At 37.2% G+C, this 22443-nt stretch overlaps 1 protein-coding gene across 1 annotated transcript in view; it reads right to left on the bottom strand.

Moving 5' to 3' along the window:
- Positions 1–22443, bottom strand: part of ME2 (malic enzyme 2) — a 48926-nt gene that overhangs the window by 9104 nt on the left and 17379 nt on the right. Inside the window, exons 4-13 of the mRNA XM_065932746.1 lie at positions 22244–22393; positions 19837–19912; positions 18018–18179; positions 17631–17734; positions 14972–15081; positions 14773–14870; positions 14362–14475; positions 11852–11966; positions 9299–9441; positions 3769–3871 (exon numbers count right to left, since the gene is read on the bottom strand). Coding sequence (XP_065788818.1) covers positions 3769–3871; positions 9299–9441; positions 11852–11966; positions 14362–14475; positions 14773–14870; positions 14972–15081; positions 17631–17734; positions 18018–18179; positions 19837–19912; positions 22244–22393 — 1175 coding nt within the window. The remainder of the gene's footprint in view (positions 1–3768; positions 3872–9298; positions 9442–11851; positions 11967–14361; positions 14476–14772; positions 14871–14971; positions 15082–17630; positions 17735–18017; positions 18180–19836; positions 19913–22243; positions 22394–22443) is intronic.

Below are 22443 nucleotides of genomic sequence, written 5' to 3'. Positions count from 1 at the left end.
ATTAATATAATTAATATATTAACATTAATATATCTTCCCTTGTTCTTCTGTATCTTCTTTGTTTTGTCTCTTGATTGTTTCTTCTGGTCTATCTTCCAGTTTATTAATTTTCTTTGGTCTAATCTCTACAAGCCTCATTAACTGAGTTAACTTATTGTATTTTTCAATTCTAGAATTTAGTGTTACTAGGCTGAATGCTTTCATCTCAAACATAGTAAGTGTTGTTTCATAGCACTTGTCTGATATCTAGAATTCCAGAGGGTTTTTTGTTGTTGTTATTGCTGTATCTGTTACTTTTGGCTTATGTTTGTCTTGTCTCTTCATGTGCCTCGTTTCTTTTTTATTTCTTAACTGGGGTTGAATTTGAAGATTTATTTGTAAGAGTAACTTGAGGAGCAGGATCTGTTGTCTTATACCAGAGAAGATTTCTGTCTGTTTCTGCTGAGCACTTCTGGGCACTGGCAGGCCAAAACAAAGGCTTGAGGTTTTTCAGGTAACTTCAAGGGTAAACTATCCCCACACTCCAAGGTACAGTGCTTCAGGGTTTCAGCCCAGAGGAGGAGATGGTTCACTAGCAGCCCACCCTCCACAGGCACCAGACTCCAGCTCTTGTCCTCACTTGCTGAGAAGCACAGCTTTACCTCTCGGCCACTTTTTCCTCATTAAGAAACCTCAGCCCCTTTTCAGGTTTTATTTCTGTTGTTCATCCAATTATAGCTACTAGAGTACACAATTCAAATAGAGCCTTAAGTTTTTACTTGCTTCATGAACATTCTTTTGGCCAATCTCGTTTTTAAATCCATTTTAACCTCTGCTACCAAGTCATTTTTATGTCTATATTTATAGTCCTAATAACTGTTATTGTTAATTTAGGACAGGGAAATGTTATATAAAAGTAATCAACTGTCAAGTGCTCTATTGGTCAAATGCAATATTAAAAATGGCTTTGGTAAGTCAACAGAAAAGTATTCATGTTTTTACGGCTTTATGCTAGAGAAATACTGTTGGATGGAACAGACTGATTTTGAACACTATCAAGTTCTAGAGATAGAAATTCTCCCATCATTGACTATCTCTCAAGAGACAAGCAGAGTGGAACTCTAAGACAACCACAACTACATGGGGGAAAAGGAGGAAAGAGCATCAGGATATTCACAGGCCCCAAATCTTTATTTTAACAAGAGTTACAATAACATGCTGCTTTGATGCCAGTCTTTGCATGCTATAGCTCTACCTGTCATAAAATTTTACAGCTGGCTGCAGTTCCTCAGGGAGAGGCACACAAGGAGAAAGACACAAATACAAAGGGAACTCATGCCAAGTCACTATTTTACTCTACATGATTCTTTCATTAAAACAAATAAATGAAGGATCACCAGAAATTGCTGGAAAATAAAACACCACAAAGGAAGAAATATTTAGAAGAATCTTAATAACTCTACGAAGAGATCTGAAAGGACACTGCTAGCTTTAAAAAGAAAAGTGGCCATTAAAGAGTTATTCTATGAATGAAAGGTTATTGGGAATAAAAAAATAATATTTGACCCTACTGAGTTGATAATGATATTAAGCAATTATTATTTATTTTCTTTGATGTGATACCAGTACTATGGTTATGTTTAAGTAAAAAAATGTTTTCACTTTTTTAGTGATACATTCGGAAGTACTTATTAATGAAATTATATGATGTCTCTGATTTGCTTTAAGATAACCCAGTGAAGGTGGAATGGGTGGGAATATAGATTAAATATACCAGCTACCAGTTGATAAAAGGTGGGAGAAGGAAACATGGGACTTCATTCTTCCCTCTACTTTTGTATATGCTTGAAATTTTCCATAATAAAAAGAAGACTGTTGAAAACATACACTAGAAGTGCTAAAAACCAAAACAGATACAGATGAATGAATGAACACCACAGAAATCCCCCATATTACAGAACAAAAAAGACAAGAGGCGAAAATATGAATAAAATTTACAAGTCAAGGACAACAGAGGGATTTGACCATGGTCATCCAACCCAAGTTCCATAAGGAAAAAACAGAAATAATGGAAGGAAATTAATGAGCGAAAATAAAAACAGGAAAAAAAAATCCTTTGGAAAAGAAGATACAGTGAATTGGCCCACTTGCAGACATTCATGATAAATGGAAATAAAGCCCAAACCTGAATGCATTTTACTAATCTTTCAGAAATCCTAAAGGTAAAGAAACATTTTCAGGGACACAAAGCTAGTATGTATAACAGAATGAGAATCTCATCAACACCAGATTTTCTGTCAGCAATACTGGCCACTAAAAGTGAATGGAGAAATGTTTTCAAAGGTCTGACAAAATGACTTTGAGGGAATTTCCTGGCAGTGCAGTGGTTAGTACTGAGTGCTCTCACTGATGGGGCCCTGGGTTCGATCCCTGGTCGGGGAAGTAAACTAAGACCCAGCTAGCCACATGGCACAACTAAAAAGAAAAAGACTTTGAATCTGCAAATCTTTACCCAACCAACCGAGAGAAAAAAATAAAGACATTTCATATACATAAAAACTCAGTTTTCATCCACGCTTTATTAAAAACAAAAACGAAAACTTATTCAAAGATGTATTCCATAGGGAAGGGAATGGCACCCCACTCCAGTACTCTTGTCTAGGAAATCCCATGGACAAGGAGCCTGGTGGGCCACAGTCCATGGGGCCACAGAGAATAGCACACAACTTAGCAACTGAACAACAACAACAGAGGAATTTAAAAGAAAACCAAGTGGAGTTTAAACAGCCCAGGCTAACATCGGCAAACGAACAGAAAGGAATAGTGTACATGGGCAAGAGAATCACAACAGAAATGATTTACTGTGGGGTAGGATTAGATGCAATGAAGAAAGCAAGCAAGAAATTAAAGGAGGATTCATTACACCTCACACTTAAAAGATTTTGAATGTCAAAAATTTTGTGATATAGAATTGCATGTTCTACTGTATTTATCAAACCACACTCTTCTTTAGACATGAATAATATATAGTCAGTTAATTTCAGAATCAATCCAAGACAAAACATGGAAAACAACAAAATACAGTGCAAATTTCAAGAATTTCTCTACAATAGAAATATTAACCAGCTATAGTTGAGAGATGAAATAAGAGATAAGGAAGCTAAATACCAGATTTTTTTTTCATTTTTCACTGTGACAAGCTAATCTTAAATTGCTATCTTAAATTGCTCACAAAAGCTCTTTAAGTTCATTATGCAGGGATAAAGCTGACTACTAGGAAAACTAAAAGTAGTAACAGAAATTGAGAGTAGAGAGGAAGCAAGGTAGTAGGAGGCATGTGTGGACTATTACTTAGATACCATAGTTGGAAGTTCACACGTATCAGTCTAGAGTTGGAAGAATCAAGATAAGGGGAGATACATGTGCCAGTCATGATGGTAACCATCAGAAAGACTCAAAGGAAACCACAGTGGTTAGAGCTTGTAAGTATGATAAGGAGGTATCAAGGGGAGATAAAGAGGGTTAAATGATTTTTTAACATTCTGTTCCTTTTGCATTTTTATGAACCATGTACTATTTTATTTCTATAATAAAAACAAACAATAAACAGTATGATTAAATTTTCAGGGGAAATAGAGCACAATGGATTTGCTGAATTCCTTGACTTTTCCTGTACATTTATAGCAAAATCCTGTAAATACTGTTGTTTTTCAAATATTAATTTCTAAAGAATTTCAAGAAGAATTTTACTGTAGCTAATGATTACTCTAACATAATGATGGCACTTACCTGGAAATATATATACATTGTTTCCTTGACCTGGTGTAAAGACTTGCCCATCACTGAGTTTCACTGGATCAAATGGACTGCCACTGGCAAACAAACACCTTCCCTGTTGAGTAATGAAATAACCTCAATGTTGTCACTTTATGTAGACTAGAAAATTGAGGTGAATGAAAACAAAATTAAACTCTGTAGTAGACCAACATATTACCTGCATAAGGCACAATTTATTTTAGAACTCAATTCCTTTATTAAAATTCTTATTAGAAAGAGGTTTGTTTTATGCACAGCATCCATTCAAATAAAGTTGAAAAATGTCCATTAATAAACTTAAAACCTGACACTCCTCTTTCCTTTAAAACTTTAAAAATGTGGATGGCAAGAAAATATCCCCCCGAATAATAAATAAAGACTACTATAAGCATCTGTGATGAGGGGGAAACATCAAAAATTATATCGCTACCATTTACTGTACATCTGCTGTTTTTGGCTCTGTACCAGGTGCTTTATATGTGTTAACTCAGTTAATTTAACCCACACGAAAGGCTTGTAAGATTACCATCATCTCATTTCACTAATACGTATTTTTTTAGATAAAGCTTTGTCTGCTTCTCCCTACATCTAAAGATGTGTACTGGGCTTCCCAAGTGGCACAGTGGTAAAGAATCCACCTGCCAATGCAAGAGGTATAAAAGACATGGGTTGAATCCCTGGGTTGGGAAGATTTCCCTGGAGGAGGGAATGGCAAACCATTCCAAAATTCTTGCCTGGGGAATTCCATGGACAGAGGGGCCTAGTGGGCTACAGTCCATGGGGTTGCAAAGAGTCAGACATGACTGGGCCACGTGCACACACAAAGATATGCATTATACCAAGAGTGAGTATTCTTCAAAACACAGTAGACCCTACTGGATTTAGTACTCAAGCATTTGACCCTTTGGACAATCTGAAGACCTACTATGTATAGTAATTATTACTTTTACAAGACATACTTGCAGTTTCAAAATGATCTCAGGTTTAGGTATAGGAACAAGTCAACTGTGCTAGTGGTGGGCCCAGGTGACTGTCTTGGACCTACAAATCCAGACAGCTATAGTTATCCCCATTCTCTACCTGTTCTAAGCATAGCTTTCTTTGTGACAAAAAATTTTTTCTTTGAAGATTTAGGTTGTGAAAGTGAAAGTCGCTAGTGGTATCCGACTCTTTGTGACCCCATGGACTTAACAGTTCATGGAATTCTCCAGGCCAGAATACTGGAGTGGGTAGCTTTTCCCTTCTCCAGGGCATCTTCTGAACCCAGCGATTGAACCTAGGTCTCCCTCACTGCAGGCGGATTTTTTACCAGCTGAGCCACAAGGGAAGCCAGATTGAGGTTAGTTCAATGGCTAATGCTGTAAGTGTTACCATAATGTGTATAATATAGGTTATTTTTATGCCACCATTAATTTTAATAGACTTACAAAGTGGGCTATACAATATAGCTCTTCATGGGAAAAATGTATGTTCTCATGGCATTATTGGAGATTTAGAGTAAATTGGAAATTTAGAAAGATCTTGTGCATCTTCTCTAGAATGGCAAGATTCAACTGCAGTTCATCTTCTCCAGGCCATCTTTTTAAAATTCTTCTTTCATAATCAACCTATAGTAGCAAGAACTTATTAAAAGAATTCTCATTCTGAAGTCGATGTTATCCTATTCTTTGTTCTAGAAGCAACTGACCAATAAAATATGAAAAACTTTAAGGGTTTTTCTCACTAAGCAGCAGAGGGAGTTAGAGTAACACCAAAATATCCCTCCACCAAAAACAAAAGGACACCAAAAATTTAAGCAGTAACTATAAATATATTTTTATATCATTATTTCATGTGACACTAAGGAAAAAATTACGTAAAAATTTCCAACTGAGAACTAACGGAATAGACTGTATCAAAGCAGTCTCTTTGGGGAGTTTTCACTCACTCAAACAGTGTACATCTTAAAAAATAAAATTCTTAAATGTTTTAACAGTCTTCTACTGATATACTACTATCACCCAAAACATTTAAGTTTTTTATATTTTGGAAATGCCAAGGCCCATAATACATGTAGTATATGTATCAAATTGGCATTGTATAAGACTAATTGATAATTTGGGGGATGATAACCTTTAGTTTCAGAGAAGGCAATGGCAACCCACTCCACTACTCTTGCCTGGAAAATCCCATGGACGGAGGAGCCTGGTGGGCTGCAGTCCATGGGGTCGCTAAGAGTTGGACACAATTGAGCGACTTCCCTTTCACTTTTCACTTTCATGCATTGGAGAAGGAAATGGCACCCCACTTCAGTGTTCTTGCCTGGAGAATCCCAGGGACGGGGGAGCCAGGTGGGCTGCCGTCTATGGGGTCGCACAGAGTCGGTCACGACTGAAGCGACTTAGCAGCAGCAGCAGCAACCTTTAGTTTTGATTAAAGTGAAAGAAGAGAGTAAAAAAGCTGGCTTAAAAGTCAACATTCAGAAAATGAAGATCATGGCATCTAGTCCCATCACTTCATGGCAAACAGATGGGGAAACAATGAAAACAGTGATAAGCTTCATTTTGGGGGGCTCCAAAATCACTGCAGCCATGAAATTAAAAGACACTTGCTCCTTGGAAGAAAAGTTACCAACCTAGTTACCAACCTAGACAGCATATTAAAAAGCAGAGACATTACTTTGTCAACAAAGGTCCATCTAGTCAAAGCTATGGTTTTTCCAGTATTCATGTATGGATGTGGGAGTTGGACCATAAAGAAAGCTGAGCACCAAAAAATTGATGGTTTTGAACTGTGGTGTTGGAGAAGACTCTTGAGAGTCCTTCAGACTGCAAGGAGATCCAACCAGTCCATTCTAAAGGAAATCAGTCCTGAATATTCATTGGAAAGACTGATGCTGAAGCTGAAACTCCAATAATTTGACCACCTGATGTGAAGAGCTGACTCATTGGAAAAGACCCTGATGCTGGGAAAGATTGAAGGCAGGAGGAGACGGGGTTGACAGAGGATGAGTTAGTTGGATGGCATCACCAACTCGATGGACATGAGTTTGGGTAAACTCCGGGAGTTGGTGATGGACAGGAAGCCTGGTGTACTGCAGTCAATGGGGTCACAAACAGTTGGACACAACAGAGCAACTGAACTGAACTGAACCAAAATGGCAATATAGACTCAGAAGGAATTTTGAGACAATATATGTGTCAAAATAAAATTTATAACAATGAGAAAAATAATGCTAAATATATAAAGAGCATGAAAATGAAGTCCAGAAAGATCTGAGACAGAGTTCTACTTTGGGAATAGTCTTCTAGGTTGCTTCACACTAATTTTCCCTTTGGTAACAGTGAGAAAAACTCTATTAAATGTATTAAACATATGTTTCAAGGAAGTAGGCGTGCTACCTAGATAGGGAGAGTTTGGAGATAGAGACGGTCAAGATTCAAAAAAGAGGAGAGCAAGACATTCGAACTCAGCATTTGAAGCTCTCCTCCTTCAGGTGAGTGATTTCAAAAGGAAAATCTGTGGCTGAGAGCCTGAACAGCAAAGATTATCAGGAGTTTCATGATGACAGAGAGAGAAAAAGTAAAGTTTAGAGACCACTAGGGGTGGAGATGGGGTGCCAATAAATACCCCAGGGTTTCTGACTCATACTCCAGAGAAAAGGTTAACTGTGAAAACAGATGAGGCCTCCCATGGACTACATCTTGATGAACTATGAGGAGCTACCCCAGAAAAGAGGGCTTCCCAGGTGACTTGGTGGTAAAGAATCTGCCTGCCAAGCAGGAGACACAGGAGAAACACATTCGATCCTTGGGTCGGGAAGATCTCCTGGAGAAGGAAATGGCTACCCACTCCAGTACTCTTGCCTGGAGAATCCCATGGACAGAGGAGCCTGGTAGGCAATAGCCCAGGGGGTCACAAAGAACTGGACATGACTTAGTGACTACACCACCAACCACCACCACCCCAGACAAACAGAAGGATAGGTAAAGTCCCTGTGGAGGAAGCTAACTTCATCTCAAGCCTCAAATTATTGCTACAATTCTTTATCTGCACTACCTAGCACTCAACAAGGAAGTGAAAAGCAAAAGTCAACTTACAAAGACAAGAACTGGATAACCAAGAAGAAAACAAAACACATACTAGAAATGGATTGATAGAGAGTGAGATATTTGTTACTATCAGATACTAACTAATTATAATTCATATATTCAAGAAATTAAATGACAAGACAAAATTTTAGTAGAGAACCAAGAGCTATACAAAAGCATCAAATAAACATTCAAAAATTGTCAAAACTGTGAAATGTGACAGGCCATGCACCTAGAGCCTATGCTCCACAAGAGAGGACACAGCAATGAGAAGCCCACACACTGCAGAGTAGCCCCCATTTGCCTCAACCAGAGAAAGCCCATGAGCTGCAAGGAAGACCCTGCACAACCAAAAATAAAGAAATAATTAAAATTTAAAAAAACACAAACACTAAAAACTATGAGGTGTGATAATGATACTGTGATTATAATTTTTAAAAGAATTCTTAACTTTTGAGAGATATACTGTAATATTAATAATAAAATGATACACCTGAGGCTGGCTTCCTAATCTAAGGTGAGTAGGATGTCAAAGAAACAAGATTGGCAATAAACTGACCACTTCTGAAGCAGAATATTTTACAGCAGAATATTTGCTTGTACCAAGCAGAATATTGGTACATGATGGGATTCCCCAGTGGTTCACCAGTAAAGAATCCACCTACAATGCAGGAGACCTGGGTTCAATCCCTGGGTCGGGAAGATCCCCTGGAGAAGGGAACCCACTCCAGTATTCTTGCCTGGAAAATCCCATGGAGAGAGGAGCCTGGTGGGCTACAGTCCATGGGGTCACAAAGGATTTAGATATGACTTAGCAACTAAATAACAACAACATTGGTACATGAGGTTAAATTATATCATTCTTTCTACTTTTGTATATACCTCAAATTTTCCATAATAAAGAAACTTAGAGACAAAACACTAAAAACTAAGACATATGAATTATTCTTAAGGGCATGACTCAATAATTACTGCTATATATCACTGTTAAACAAGGTTTTAAAAATCACTTCCTGAACAACAAGGATTTACTGCATAGCAAAGGTAACTATATTCGATATATTGTAAAAACCTGTAATGGAAAAGAATACAAAAAACTGAAAAAAACAAAACAAAACCCAAATCAATTTGCTGCATACTTGAAACTAACACAATATTGTAACCAAATAAAAAGAAAAAAACCCACTTCCTAGAGCCTCTTAAAGGTCACCTGCAAGAACAATACAGAAAGTGATTACACTGTGGAGATTACAACTATATCCCTATGGAACAGTAGGGGAAAAATCCAACTATTCCAATGGTATATAAGCAGATACCTATAACTGGGATATAAACCCGTGGCAGTGGCAAAGAATTCAAAAGAACTAAAATTTAAACTCTTCCCTAATGGAGGGAAAATAACAGACATAACCATTTCATATTGTTATTAATACCTCTGTAAGCGTGTATGCTTCTTCAGCTGTGCACTCAGCCTGTGCCGTAGGATTACTTAATGCAAATATTATAGGCCTTTCATTGATTTCAGCCATCGCTTTGATTACACCAGGAGTGAAAAGTCGGCCAGCTCCTGCAACTCCTATAATAAATAAAGGGGGGAAGAAAGCAACTTCATTACAAGTAAAATATAGCAATCCCATCAACAGCATTTCTACAATAGGTTTAACAGAACAAAAGCACACATAAACTCCCATTACAAAGATAAGAGTTTGCATTGTTAAGGTAATTCCAATCTTACATCTGCAAAGAGAAACGATAAAAACACTAAAATTTCTACTTAAATATTTATTATCTACCCCAGACAAAGTAAATTATGAGAAAAAACAGAGTATAAGACAACCTCCAGGGTCCACTGACAGTCCAGTGGTTAGGATTCTATGCTCCCAATGCAGGGGGCACAAGTATCCCTACTCAGGGATTCAAATATCCTTGATCCCTGGTCAGGGAACTAAGATTCCGCATGCTGCATGGTGCAGCAGGGGGAAAAAAAAAAAAGACTACCTCCATCACGTAATTGTGCTAATAAGCACAGAGGTTCAGTTTTAAAAGGGGACGAGTTCCGCACACTGGCTATACAATGTGAATGCATTTAACACTACCTCACTGCACACTTTTAAATGGGTATAATGGCAAATTTTAAGTTATATATATTTTGCCACAATTAAAATTCTTTTTTAAATGAAAAACTTGCATCTCTAAATGTTAACTTGTTAAACTCTGTGGTACTCATTATAAAATAACAAGAGTTTAGAAGGGAAAAAAGATCTTCTTGACTATAGTCATCCACGTTCCTGACAGAGATCAGTTTAATGAACTTGTAGTAAGCTCCTACAATGTCTCAGACACTGTATGTAGGTCACTGGGATATAAAAGTGAGTATAATGCAGGCAGCTTACAGGTTGAGAGGGAAAACAAGAGAGCAAGCAGTAAATCAGAAAATCGGTCATAGGTGCTCAGCGTGCAGTATACAGAGGCATGGCTGAAGGAAGAAAACTCAGCCCAGAGTGGGAATTGGTGGTGACAAGTAATGCCTCAGCTGAACGCTTATGTAGTTCATCCAATGAAAAGACTTAATCAACAAAGAAATTTTAAACTCCATTTTATAAACTGACATGTAATAAAGAGAAATACTGATCTGGAGCCCAGAATTTTAGTGCTTCCTCTGTCACTCCTGGCTATACGAAGTACTCACAAAATCTTGGGCAAGTTGTTTAACAACTCTGTGCTTGTTCTTCTCATGGAAAAAAGGAATGTATATTCAGTGTTCTCCCATGTGGTCACATGAGGTATGTGGACATATTCTTAGGAATCCATGAGTTCTAACAGAATGAAACATTTTTTTTCTCATTTCCTTCATCCTCCAGGGTCAGAGTCAATGGACAGATTCTTAGGTTTCCATATTGAGTCAACCCACCCCAGTGTTCTTGCCTGGGAAATCCTATAGACAGAGGAGCCTGGCGGGCTACAGTCTTGTGGGGGTCACAAAAGAATCGGACATGACTTAGTGACTAAACAACAACAAACAACAAAAAATTGAGTTCTGAGAGAAATGTACTTACAGTCTTAAAGATTACTTCTCACTCTAAAAAATTGTGAGTTTCAATCAGTAAAGAACCTAATACAGATATCCTTTTCCTAACCATAGAAACTGTTCATGATTTAAAACAGCTTACTACTTAAAATTCCATAGGGCTCCTCCAAGAAATTGGTAAAATACAAGAAAAATGATACATTCAAATCTTATAGCTGTATAGTAAATGAAACAGTCCCTCTTTTAAAGACTCTTTACATTTTCTGTTAATGCCATGTTACACCGTCTGATGTCAGCTATTAAATGCCTGACTCTTAAAACATACCAAAAGCTTTCAGCTTTGTTGTCAATGAAAATCTTTGACTCTGCATAGGATTTTCTTGGTACAGTCTGTCAAATAACCTTGGTCTTTTTCAGGTTTTGAGCCCACCAGTCATACCAACTCTAAAAGCAAAGCATGAGCAATCACACAGCTTCTAGAAGTTAAAAGTACAAGCAACATCTGTTAACAGAACTGTATACACTGTACCTAAAAGCTATCACATACAACACAGGGAATACAGCCAACATTTTTAATAACTATAAATGGAGTATAACCTTTAAAATGTCTGAATCACTACACTGTACAGTTATCAATTATATGATATTACACATCAAGTACAACTTCAGTTAAAAAAAAAAGCTATCACATCTACAGTGACCAATGGGAAGGATATCCAAAAAAGGGGGAGTATAGGCATACATGTAGCTGATTCACTTTGCTGTGCAGCAGAAGCCAACGCAACATTGTGAAGCAACTACACTCCAACGAAGATTAACTCAAAAAAACAAAGCTATCACAGAAACACATATGCTGAAAGCTAGGTAAAATATGTCATTTAAGTTTTAGTAATTCTGCGTGGAAGTTATGCCTGGCATTACACAGGTAACAGAATGACTTGGCAACAACTTTACTCACCAATTATAGCTGAAGGCTTAAGTATATTTACTGCCTCTTCAAAAGTATCAGGTAGGCTCTCTGGAGCTGAGTGAGCAAATGGTTCCTGATGACTTTCTATTTTAGCTTTCCGCCCCTAAATTTTTAGATAAAATATAATTTTTTAGTAAATGTTTATTGAGGATTCGTTGAAAAGACATCATTATAAAAAAAATTAAAAAAAAAACTAAAAAAAAAAGACATCATTATAAGTCACATATTGTTACTACAGTAAGAATGTTTCATTTTCATTTACATTTCTCTTCAACTCATTATCTTCCAATTCTTTCTTCATATTGACCATAAACCAAAATATAAAACATGCATCAAATCCCACTATAACTGAAAATTTCTAATCCCTTTCAAAAATTCATTTACTCTGTGAAATCTTCCTAAATCCAACAGGACACAAAGGCATACAATTCCTTATGTGGGCTGGCTGCATTTTAGAGCTTAGAATTTCATATTTCAGAAATGTCTTATGATAATATATCACAAGTGCTAATTGCTCAGTCGCGTCTGACTCTCTGCAATCCCATGAACTGTAGCCCGCCAAGCTCCTCTGTCCATGGGATTCTCTAGTCAAGAATACTACAGTGTGTAATATATCACAAATACCCTCTCAGTGGGCACTCCACAACTGAACGGAAGTTATGAATAGTCACATCAAGTACAAAAGGTAAATACCATCTTTGGTCTTGCTACTAAAGTTAGTAGGTGATTTCAGGTCTGTCAGATTTATTACCAAATGAACTTCAGGTAAAACTCAGGGATTTCGGAATTTCAGATAGATATTATGGACTTATACTACCAAGAGTTCAAGAACAAGAGGAAAGGGGAATTCTGGTTTAAGATAGCTGAATGAAGTAATATGCTTTCCTCACCAAATCCCAGGTCAAAATCCATTAAAAATAAACTCCTTAGTAGTGTCACAAGGGTGGGAGATGTACCACTGACACATTAGAACAGTGATGAATTTCTCAATCGTTTAAAGCAAACAAAAACATGTTGAATGCAAAAACAAACCAGGATGACAAATCCATGTCCTTATTTTGGCAAATGAGAAAAACTCCCCCAGCAAAGGTGACTTTTCACATCAGAATTCCAGACAAGCCCCAGGTGAGGACCAGCAGGGGCTCAGAAAAGCAAAACTCCATCATCACTTGGCTGGGGAATTAACTAAAGGACTGAAATACAGCCTCAATAGATCCTAGTTCTCAGAACTAGGTTTCACATGCTTGCTCCCAAGAAGACCACAGCCCTTCCATGACGGCTTCAATTGGAAACTCTCAAAGTCTCAAAAAAGAGGGCAGTGTTTTGGGTCCCAAGAAGAGATACAAAGCCTAAAACTCATGCTAAACGAAAAACATATCCTGAACTTGCAGATGTACATACATTCATCCTAGACTTGATTACTGCAAATATGATAAGGAATCAAAACATTTATGAAAACAAACATCACAAACCAGAAGCACCAAACTCATTGCATACCAGCAAAAATATATACCAATGGTCTTCCAGGTAGAAGGTCTTATTAACCCTTGCGTCTGACATACAAGCAAATATGGCAGTTATAGCTTTGGGAGGACGCACAGTTGAATGACTAACAGCATAGGGTTCATAGTCAGGCTACTTGGGTGGAATCCCACCTCCATGACTTCTAAGCTTGGAAAAATAACCTGACCTTCTTCCCTCATCTGTAAAATTTCATAAAATTTTTGATAAGATCAAATGAGATTGGGGGGAAAAAAAGGTTAAATAAGTTAATCACAATGTGTGGTGCTTTTTTAAATACTTAAAAAAATTATTTAAAATTTAAACATTCAAGATTTTTCATTCATATACTTCAATTTTTTATTTCATTTTTTGTCCTAATAGAATACTGGTACTAATTAAGAAAACATTTCAGGAACTAGAGCAAAGTAAATGATAAACTTATTCTAAAGATGTAAATGATAAGTAGTTTATATATATGAATAAACACCACAAAAATATAACGGCATTGTGTACTGCATAAGCTCAATCATGAAAGTTTACCTATGCTTTGATGTGTTAAACAGTATAAGATACAAGGCATTTCTTAAGCTACTAGAAATGGTAATCAGTGATAAGAAGGTGGGCAGGAACAAAGGATACGAAGTTGACCTAGGATAAACCTATCATCCATCATTTCACCTTAGGAATACATGCTTTTTTCTGGGGAAAAGGTCCATAGATTTCTATTAGAGATTATGATCTATAAGAGATTATGATCACCAAAGGGTTAAAGGATTTCTGTTCAAATATCAGATGTCCTGCTAACAATTTAGTTAGGAACTTCTGACTTCCCATTAAAAGCCACCTGGTTTAGAAGAGTCAGGAGTCAGAAAATAAAGCAAGAGAGAATACATCTGGTGCCAACATAGACATTATGATTTGAATATGAAAAGAAAACTCTAAAAATATCACTATAACAACATAATTTTGTTTCTCCAAGTTTTAGAATACCTTACCTTAAATAATAAACCAAACTTGTCAACCATCCAAATTTTCTTTCGTGCCTCTTCTTCTGAGAGGCCATTTTCTACCATAGCCATAACTATCAGATTTGCAATTCCAAGAGCAGCCTGTCCAACAAAATATAAGTTTCAAAAACAAAGATTAGAGTGTGATGCGATATTATAAGTTACTTTACATATGAGAATCATACGGTATGAGAAATACTGAGTCTATTCTTCCCTTATGAAGTACACAAAACTCGATTCTTTGTGATATTCTTTCCAAAGATTTAAAATTACCTATTTCACAACAGAGATCTTGAATTTATGCCCTCTATCTCAACAAAATTCGAAGCCTATTATGCCCCATTTTCCAGTCTAACGGAGAGTGTTGGTTTTCAATCTTAAAAGCTCACAGAAACTTACCTCTCCTGCTCCAAGAAATAAGATTCTATGATCTGAGATCGGTTTCCCAATGACTTTTTGTGCTGCAAGCAGGCCAGCCAGAGCAACTGCAGCCGTCCCTGTGAGACAAGTAAAACATGGTAAAAAATGGGCACACTAAAAAAAAAGATTTTTTTAAGTAGGAATCAAAAATCTAAGTTTTTTTTTTTTTTTGCTTTACCTTGAATATCATCATTGAAGGTACAGTATTTTTCTCGGTATTTTCTCAAGAACCTGAATGCATTATGATTTCCAAAGTCTTCAAACTGAATAAGTGTGTTCTGTCCATATCTAAAAAACAGCAAAGCCCATTATGGTTGTGATGAAATACCACTTCTAAATATTTTTAAAATAATATACTAAGTTACTTCACTTAAGGCCACGCTAACAACTTTTAGTCTGTGAAAGACTAGACTCAAAATATAGAAAAATCTATTATTCATTCAGAAAAATTTATGGGATGCTTAAAACGAATGAAGCGCCAAGATGGACCAAAGGGACACTAATCTGTGCAAACTATTTCCAAGTGCCTGGAACTGTATAGCCCATGGGGTTGCAAAGAGCTGGACACGACTGAGTTACTTTCACTTTTCACTTTCAGGAAGGCGCCCAGCACATATATGCACAATTAACTTCTTAAAAAGGAAGAAATTTCTGTCTCTGAGTCTCAAAAAGTATGTATTTGATATGCGAATTCTCACTACATTCACAGTTAAACAGCAGCACGGTATATATTACATAAGCAGTTTAAAAAAAACCGCTGTGTGAGTTCACTGGCGTTCAAAGGAAGCTATCAGTCACCTTGGTGAGCTGAAGTACGGGGCGGCATGAAAAGGAGGCGGAACTTTATTTGGGTCCCTAAAGACCAACAGAAAGTAAAGTGGTAGGAAGAAATACAAGGTCTATTTTACTGTCCCTGAATTTTCAAATCTGGCTACATATTTCAGGGTTTATATGAAAGTATAAGGGAGAAGTTGATTAAGGGAGGTTGCAGCCAGATAAGGGAGAATTCTGAAAGCAAAACTGGGGAAGGCGACTTTTTTCTGTGTCTGATGTAGAATCATTAAAGGCTTGAGAAGGGAAAAATTCATCTAAGACTCCCTGGAGGAAGGATAAAGCTGCCAGTAAGGCATAGCACATATCAAATGCACGGAGAGATGAGAAAGAAGGGAAAATAGCCAGGAAGGTACTGAGGCATGAGGACAAGAAGAGGTGAAGCAGAAGCCACAGGAAGTGAAAGGGACAATTATGAGACATCAGAATGAACAAACAGAACTTGGTGATGAGGACCACACCCGGGAAGAGGGAAGAGCTGTTGAAATGCCAAGGCAGCCTGGATGACTAAAAAGGGGAAGGGGAGGAGGTAGTAAGGTCTGGAATGATAAAAAGTTTAGTTTTAGACATGTCAACAACTTTGACTCTGAAAAGGAATTTTTAGGATCTTCCATGTACCAGTAATCTACAAGGTAGGACAGGGAAGCTTCCTGGGCAGTCCAGTGTTTAAAATTTCATGCTTCCACTGCAAGGGGCACAGGTCTGAGCCCTGGTTGCGGAACTAAGATCCTGTATGCCACCAGGGACAGCCGGGGGGGGGGGGGGGGGGAAGGTAGTACAGGGCTAGATCATAAAAAGTTTGGACTTTACCCTTCAGCAATAGGAAATTAAGCAAAAGAATGACATAACAAAGAGCATGTTTTTAAAAGACTAATCTGGTGGTAAGGTGGAGAGGAAATGGAAAGGAGAGAAGCTGGAGGAAGGTTCTGAATCCAAAAGAGACATGAGGATCTGCAGAGAGGTTGTGGCAATGGAAAAGAAAAGATGTATTTCTGAGGCTTGTAAGGGGTAGTACCAACTATATGTGAGGACTGAATGACACTATATGGGGCTGACAGAAGAGGAGGAAGAGTCAATGATTAGACCAAGATCAAAAGTCTGGTGATGAGGGTGCATGCTACTGCCATTAACAGAGGCTAGATTTACTGAAGATAGGCAATGGTGTCTACCTGCAGTGTGAGAGACCTGGGTTTGATTCCTGGGTCGGGAAGATCCCCTGGAGAAGGAAACGGCAACCCACTCCGGTACTCTTGCCTGGAAAATCCCATGGACAGAGGAGCCTGGTAGGCTACAGTTCATGGGGTTGCAAAGAGTCTACACGACTGAGCAACTTCACTTTCACTTTCAGGCAATTTAGAAAGGGAAAGTTAGCAACAAAACCTCTAGAGGGAGGATTCAAGCCTCAGAGGAAGGTGGGACTAGGTTTTCATGGGCTGAGGAGTCATAAGCATAAAGGTCATAGGTTACATGACTCAAGAGAGAAAAGAACTATAAACTCACCCGCATTTAACAGAAGAGAACAAGAAAAAAAATCAGTGGAGATGACAAAGGAAACAAAAAAGGCTGGAGAAAGACTAAGTCAGGAAAGCCTTAGTTCAAGAGAAGAGAGAATCTCAAGGATGTAGCAGCGGAAAACCCGGTCAGATGCTACAGACAAGAGGAGAGAGAAGACCAAAGTTTAAAATATGAAAGCAGCACAAGGATTTCACTGGAATGGTGGAGTGAGCCTGGATGCCGAGAGCTGAAGAACTGCACAGTGAGGGTATTACTTAGGAACAGTGAGTGCAGACTTCAGGATTTCAGTGTGCTCAGGATGTCAGATAACTGAGGAAAGCAAAGCAGAGGGCATTACCGCATATCAGCACATCGAACTGGGCAGGAAAGAACCAAAGTTCTCAAACGTTTAATCTCCTCTACCTATCTTCACAAGAGATTAAAGGAAAACAAAACAGTGGTTCTTTTTTTTTTTAAGATGCTTTCATATACTCAAACTTTAGAAAAAATACCTGTCAGTAATGGCCTTCATAAACTCATCAATTAGGTCATCGTAACGCTGTGATCGATCTCTTTTCTGATATAACCCCATATAAAATGGATCCTTTAAGAGGGCCTATAAAACAGAACATAAATGTGAAAGCTTTTTGTTACATAACCAATGTAAACATATTCTGTAAAACAGAAACTGTAAAGTAAAAAAATTAATAATTGTAAAAACTGTATTGCTCTTCTTCAAAAAACTTTTAATAGTATTAATCTACGGTTATTCACATAGACATTAAAAGAAGTTTAAGACAAAAGCTAACATCTAATCACAGATTTTTCTCTTATCTTTAAAAGAGGGATGCAATAAAGCTGTGGGAGAAGGATCAGAAAGGGAAAGTAATTTTACTCACCGGATTATCGGTTCCTACATCAATACACACAGGTAGACATCTATCAGGCCGTATTCCTGCACAAGCTGTATACAAACAAAGTTTTCCTACTGGAATCCCCATTCCGTAGACACCCAGATCGCCAAGACCTAGAATTCTCTCTCCATCAGTTACCACGACAGCCTTAATCACAAAAAAAATACCAATTAAAAGTTGTCCAAAATGGAGCACTAAACAAAAGTATTTTTAAAAAAGATTCTCTTCATCACAAAATAGCACGTATTCTATTATTCCATTCACATGAATACGTAAATCTACAGAGAAAGAAAGTACATTAGTGGTTGTCTAGGGCTGGGGGGAAAGGAATGACCACTAATGGGTACAGGGCTTTTCTGGCGGGTGGGGATGAGGGAGCTGTGATGAAAGTCTTCTAAGTTATGATGGCTGCACAACTCTGAATATACTACAAATTACTGAATTTACATTTTAAGCTGGTGAATTGCATTGTCCGTGCATCATATCTCAGAAAAGCTATTAAAGCAAAAACGAAATTGAAAAAAAAAAGATTTTCTTCACATATTTTCACTCTCACTTTAAAAAAATAAAATTGTTTCTTAACTCTCAAAATAAACCAACCAAGAATACTTAAAATTCCAGGATTTCTAGACCCTAGATGTAAAAAGGAGAATTAACTAGATTTGATTTCCCCATCTTTGGTTTAGAAGTAGAATGCTTCTGACTAGAAAGTGTTAAGTGTCAGTCGCTCAGTCGTGTCCGACTCTTTGTGACCCCATGGACTACAGCCCACCAGGCTCCTCTGTCCTTGGAATTCTCCAGGCAAGAATACTGGAGTGGTTTGCCATTCCCTTCTCCAGGGATAGAACCTTGATCTCCTGCTTTGCAGGCAGATTCTTTATTGTCTGAGTCACCATGAAAGCCCCCTGACTAGAGGATCAACTTAAATATGTTCATAATGACTAAACAGGTGAGGGAGGAACAAACTTCCGATAAGGATTAATCCTAAGAGAAAAATAAGTAAGTAAGTAAGTGAAGTCGCTCAGTCATGTCTGACTCTTTGCAACCCCATGGACTGTATAGCCCACCAGGCTTCTCTGTCCATGGGATTCTCCAGGCAAGAATACTGGAGTGGGTTGCCATTTGGAGTTTAGAAATCACATGCTACTCCAAACAACAACTGAAGCCAAACAAGAAGAACCTCAGCAATGGTGAAAAAAATCTAAAATAAAAAATGTACCTACAAAGTTTTAAGATGATACTGTGAACTTAATGATCTGACTGAACTTTTTCTAAGGCTCTTTGAGCAAATGATAATTCAAAGATTATTTTGGTGAGGAAGCCATGCAACAAAGGCAAGCAAGATTACTGCCTATAATAAACACTGATGCCTATCAAAAGATCTTAAATAAGTCCTTAGCTTTTGTTTTATGAAAGACAGCCAGATTGATTAAGGATCTAAATCTACCTTGGATTTATAAGAAAAAAGACATAATGAATCCTCATCACCCACCAGAATAGAAGTTTTTCGGGCATTTTAATGTATTTTCTTTACCTAGAACAATATTAATTGAAGGCAGGAGGTACCAGTGGTACTGAAGTGAGCAGGCTCACCTTACTCACACTCCAATTGCTTTCCCACGGCAAACTCGATACCAACCCCTTTTGTAAAGACCATCATGATTTTCTCAGAGCACTAAATCTGCATGTATGTAAGTATAAAGTAAAACAGAGCAACAATTAAAAAAAAACTGTTCTTGGAAATTGAGAGGTAACTTACATAGAAAGAAAAAGCATTGTGAAAGGAAGGTTGTGCTATTAGTACCTTAACATGATTTTCTGGCCAGTTATCCACAATTGATCTAACATGACCTCTGTCTGAGATTGAAATAAATAATCCCCTGCAACAGAACAAAAACACCTTTGCATTTCACGACAGTTTTTGTTTTTTTCTAAGTTTTTGTTCATAATTGGAATATTTAGATATTTTAATAAAAACATCAAGACACAGTGTAGTTTCCAAGCAGATTTAGCTAAGTTGACACTGGTTTATTTTCAAGCATTTTCAGCTACTTGAAGCTATAATTGCATTGCTCACACAGTAGCTGCAACAAAGATTCGTTTTAAATGATGCAATCATTTTACCCAAGAAGAAATGTATCCATATCTCCTGCTCAAATAAACTCAATATACCTCCATAAAACACCTCCAAAAATCAATATAAAGACATCCCATCAATGCAACAGAACATGAAACCACTAAGTAAACTACTGTTAAAAGTCACTGGAAGTTTGAAATCTGAAGAAGCAGGAAGGGAGAGAAGAAAACTATGGTAATTTCAAATAAAAAATACATTCTTGAAGTGTTAGGAAAAAGGAAAAAGTTATTCTAAATACAGTATATTGTTATCCAATTGAGATAATTAATCCAGGTTTCCAAAAAGGAAGAGAGAAGGGAAAGAAGAGAGAGAAAGAAACATAGGTTCTGGACAACAGGGTAAGTAGAGATGAGGGCCAATAGGTTCTTTTATTTGACTTTCTCATTGATATCTTTTTAAAAAACTTTTGTTTTATTGAAGTATAGCTGATTCACAATGTTAATTTCTGCTGTACATCAGTGATTCAGTTATATAAATACATACATATACACATTCTTTTTGATATTCTTTTCCATTATGGTTTATCACAGAACACTAAATAATAGTTCCCTAGGCGATACAGTAGGACTTTGTTTATCCATTCTTCTCATTGACATCTTAACTCTGGCATTACTATCCTAGCTCAAAGCAGTTTAAACAGTTTCTCAACTATAGCTGCCTAGTACAGTAGAATCATCTGATGAGCTTTTTAAAAATGTCAGGATTCTACCCCAGAGATTCTGATTTAACTGGCCTGGAGTTAACCAACCAAGACTTACAGACCATCTCCTATGTTTAAAAAAAAAAAAAACAAACCCACTGTCATTGCATAAATGATACGTGGTATCTGCCCTCATCCAAAACCTCTTTATGTTTCATGTGAGTTCTTAATTCTGGTGCACAACAGCAGTACCTGGGCCCAACTCTAGACTAAAGGAATCAGAACCTCTGTGTGTATGGTGGAGGGGAGCAGGGCATCAGGATCCTTCTGTTTTCCCTTTGTCTTTTAGTCTGAACTGAGAAATGCTACTACTCTAAGTGAAAATGAAACTATTAAAGAGCTGAACATCTGGGCTGTATCACAGAAATGTTTAGACACATGAACTGATAGCACAGAACAGACAGTGTTCTCAAAAGTGTTTTCCGGGGAGTACCTGCAACACCATCACCGACGGTGTTCATTATAATCCGGACCTCCAGACCTTTCTCTGTTTCATCAGAATCTTGGGAATAGGAAGGAGAGGAAAAGTTGGCAAGGATCAACACTTTAAGTAAGTCCCACAGATGTTTCCATATGCACGTTAAAGTTTGAGAGCCACTAGACTAGAGAGGAGACTGATGACAAATGCTGTCACACGGCGTTTGAATTTCTACATTTGTATCAGTATGTAAGCAGGACATTGGAAAGATATAAGGATGGTGGGAAATGACTACAAGTTAGAGGAACAAGACAAGAAAACTCAAATTAAGTAAAAATAGCACTTACACAACGCTTATAAGTTTACAAAGAACTGTCACATCAGTTTCCTCATCTAACCTTCTCAGCAGCTCTTTGAAAGGTACTGGAATCCCTATTTTATGATAAATGGATTCAGAGGGATAAAGTAACTTACTTACTCAAAGGCTTGAGCCAACACTCACCCCAGCATCCTTTCCACTTAAAATATTTGAAGGTGCTTGAACTATTTGAAATTAAAATTTGTGTAAGATCATAAAAATGAACAGGCAATAGAAATAACGCTGCTAAAAAATGAGATTTACTCTCTTAGTCAGCCAGACTGCCAAAAAGTTTTATGATTATTCTGCAGAATATGCTACCAAAATGGAGGATACTTTTTTTTCGGTATAAAAATGAACAATTCCTCTAACAATCGAAACTTAAAGAAGGTTAGGAATGAATGATGCTATTTCCACAAAATAAAGAATATGACACAAAAGATTTTTATGAATCCCTTTCTGTCCAAATTAAGTTTTTGTGAGGAAGGGAACTGTGGTTGGATAAAATTGCAACACAAAAAATAAAAATGTAATCGGTGCTGTGATTTTTTTCCTATACAATAGTAATTTGCAAAAATATTTTTAAAATAAGCCTTACTTAGGTCTTCTAAAGATGTGTCCATACTGGGAGCAGGCAAGACCAACTGTTGGTGTATATACAATTGGCATTAGAGTTTCAATATCATCTTGCAGTATTCTGTAAAACAATTTCTCATTTCTTTCTTGTATTCCCATTATATAGATGTATCTGAAATTGAGCACAGTAAATAATGTCTACATCACACAGCATTAAAGATT

Source organism: Muntiacus reevesi, chromosome 4 (genome assembly GCF_963930625.1).
Source record: "Muntiacus reevesi chromosome 4, mMunRee1.1, whole genome shotgun sequence".
NCBI lineage: Eukaryota > Metazoa > Chordata > Mammalia > Artiodactyla > Cervidae > Muntiacus > Muntiacus reevesi.
The sequence above is the reverse complement of the archived record's forward strand: the minus strand, read 5'-3'. Positions and strand labels throughout refer to the sequence as shown.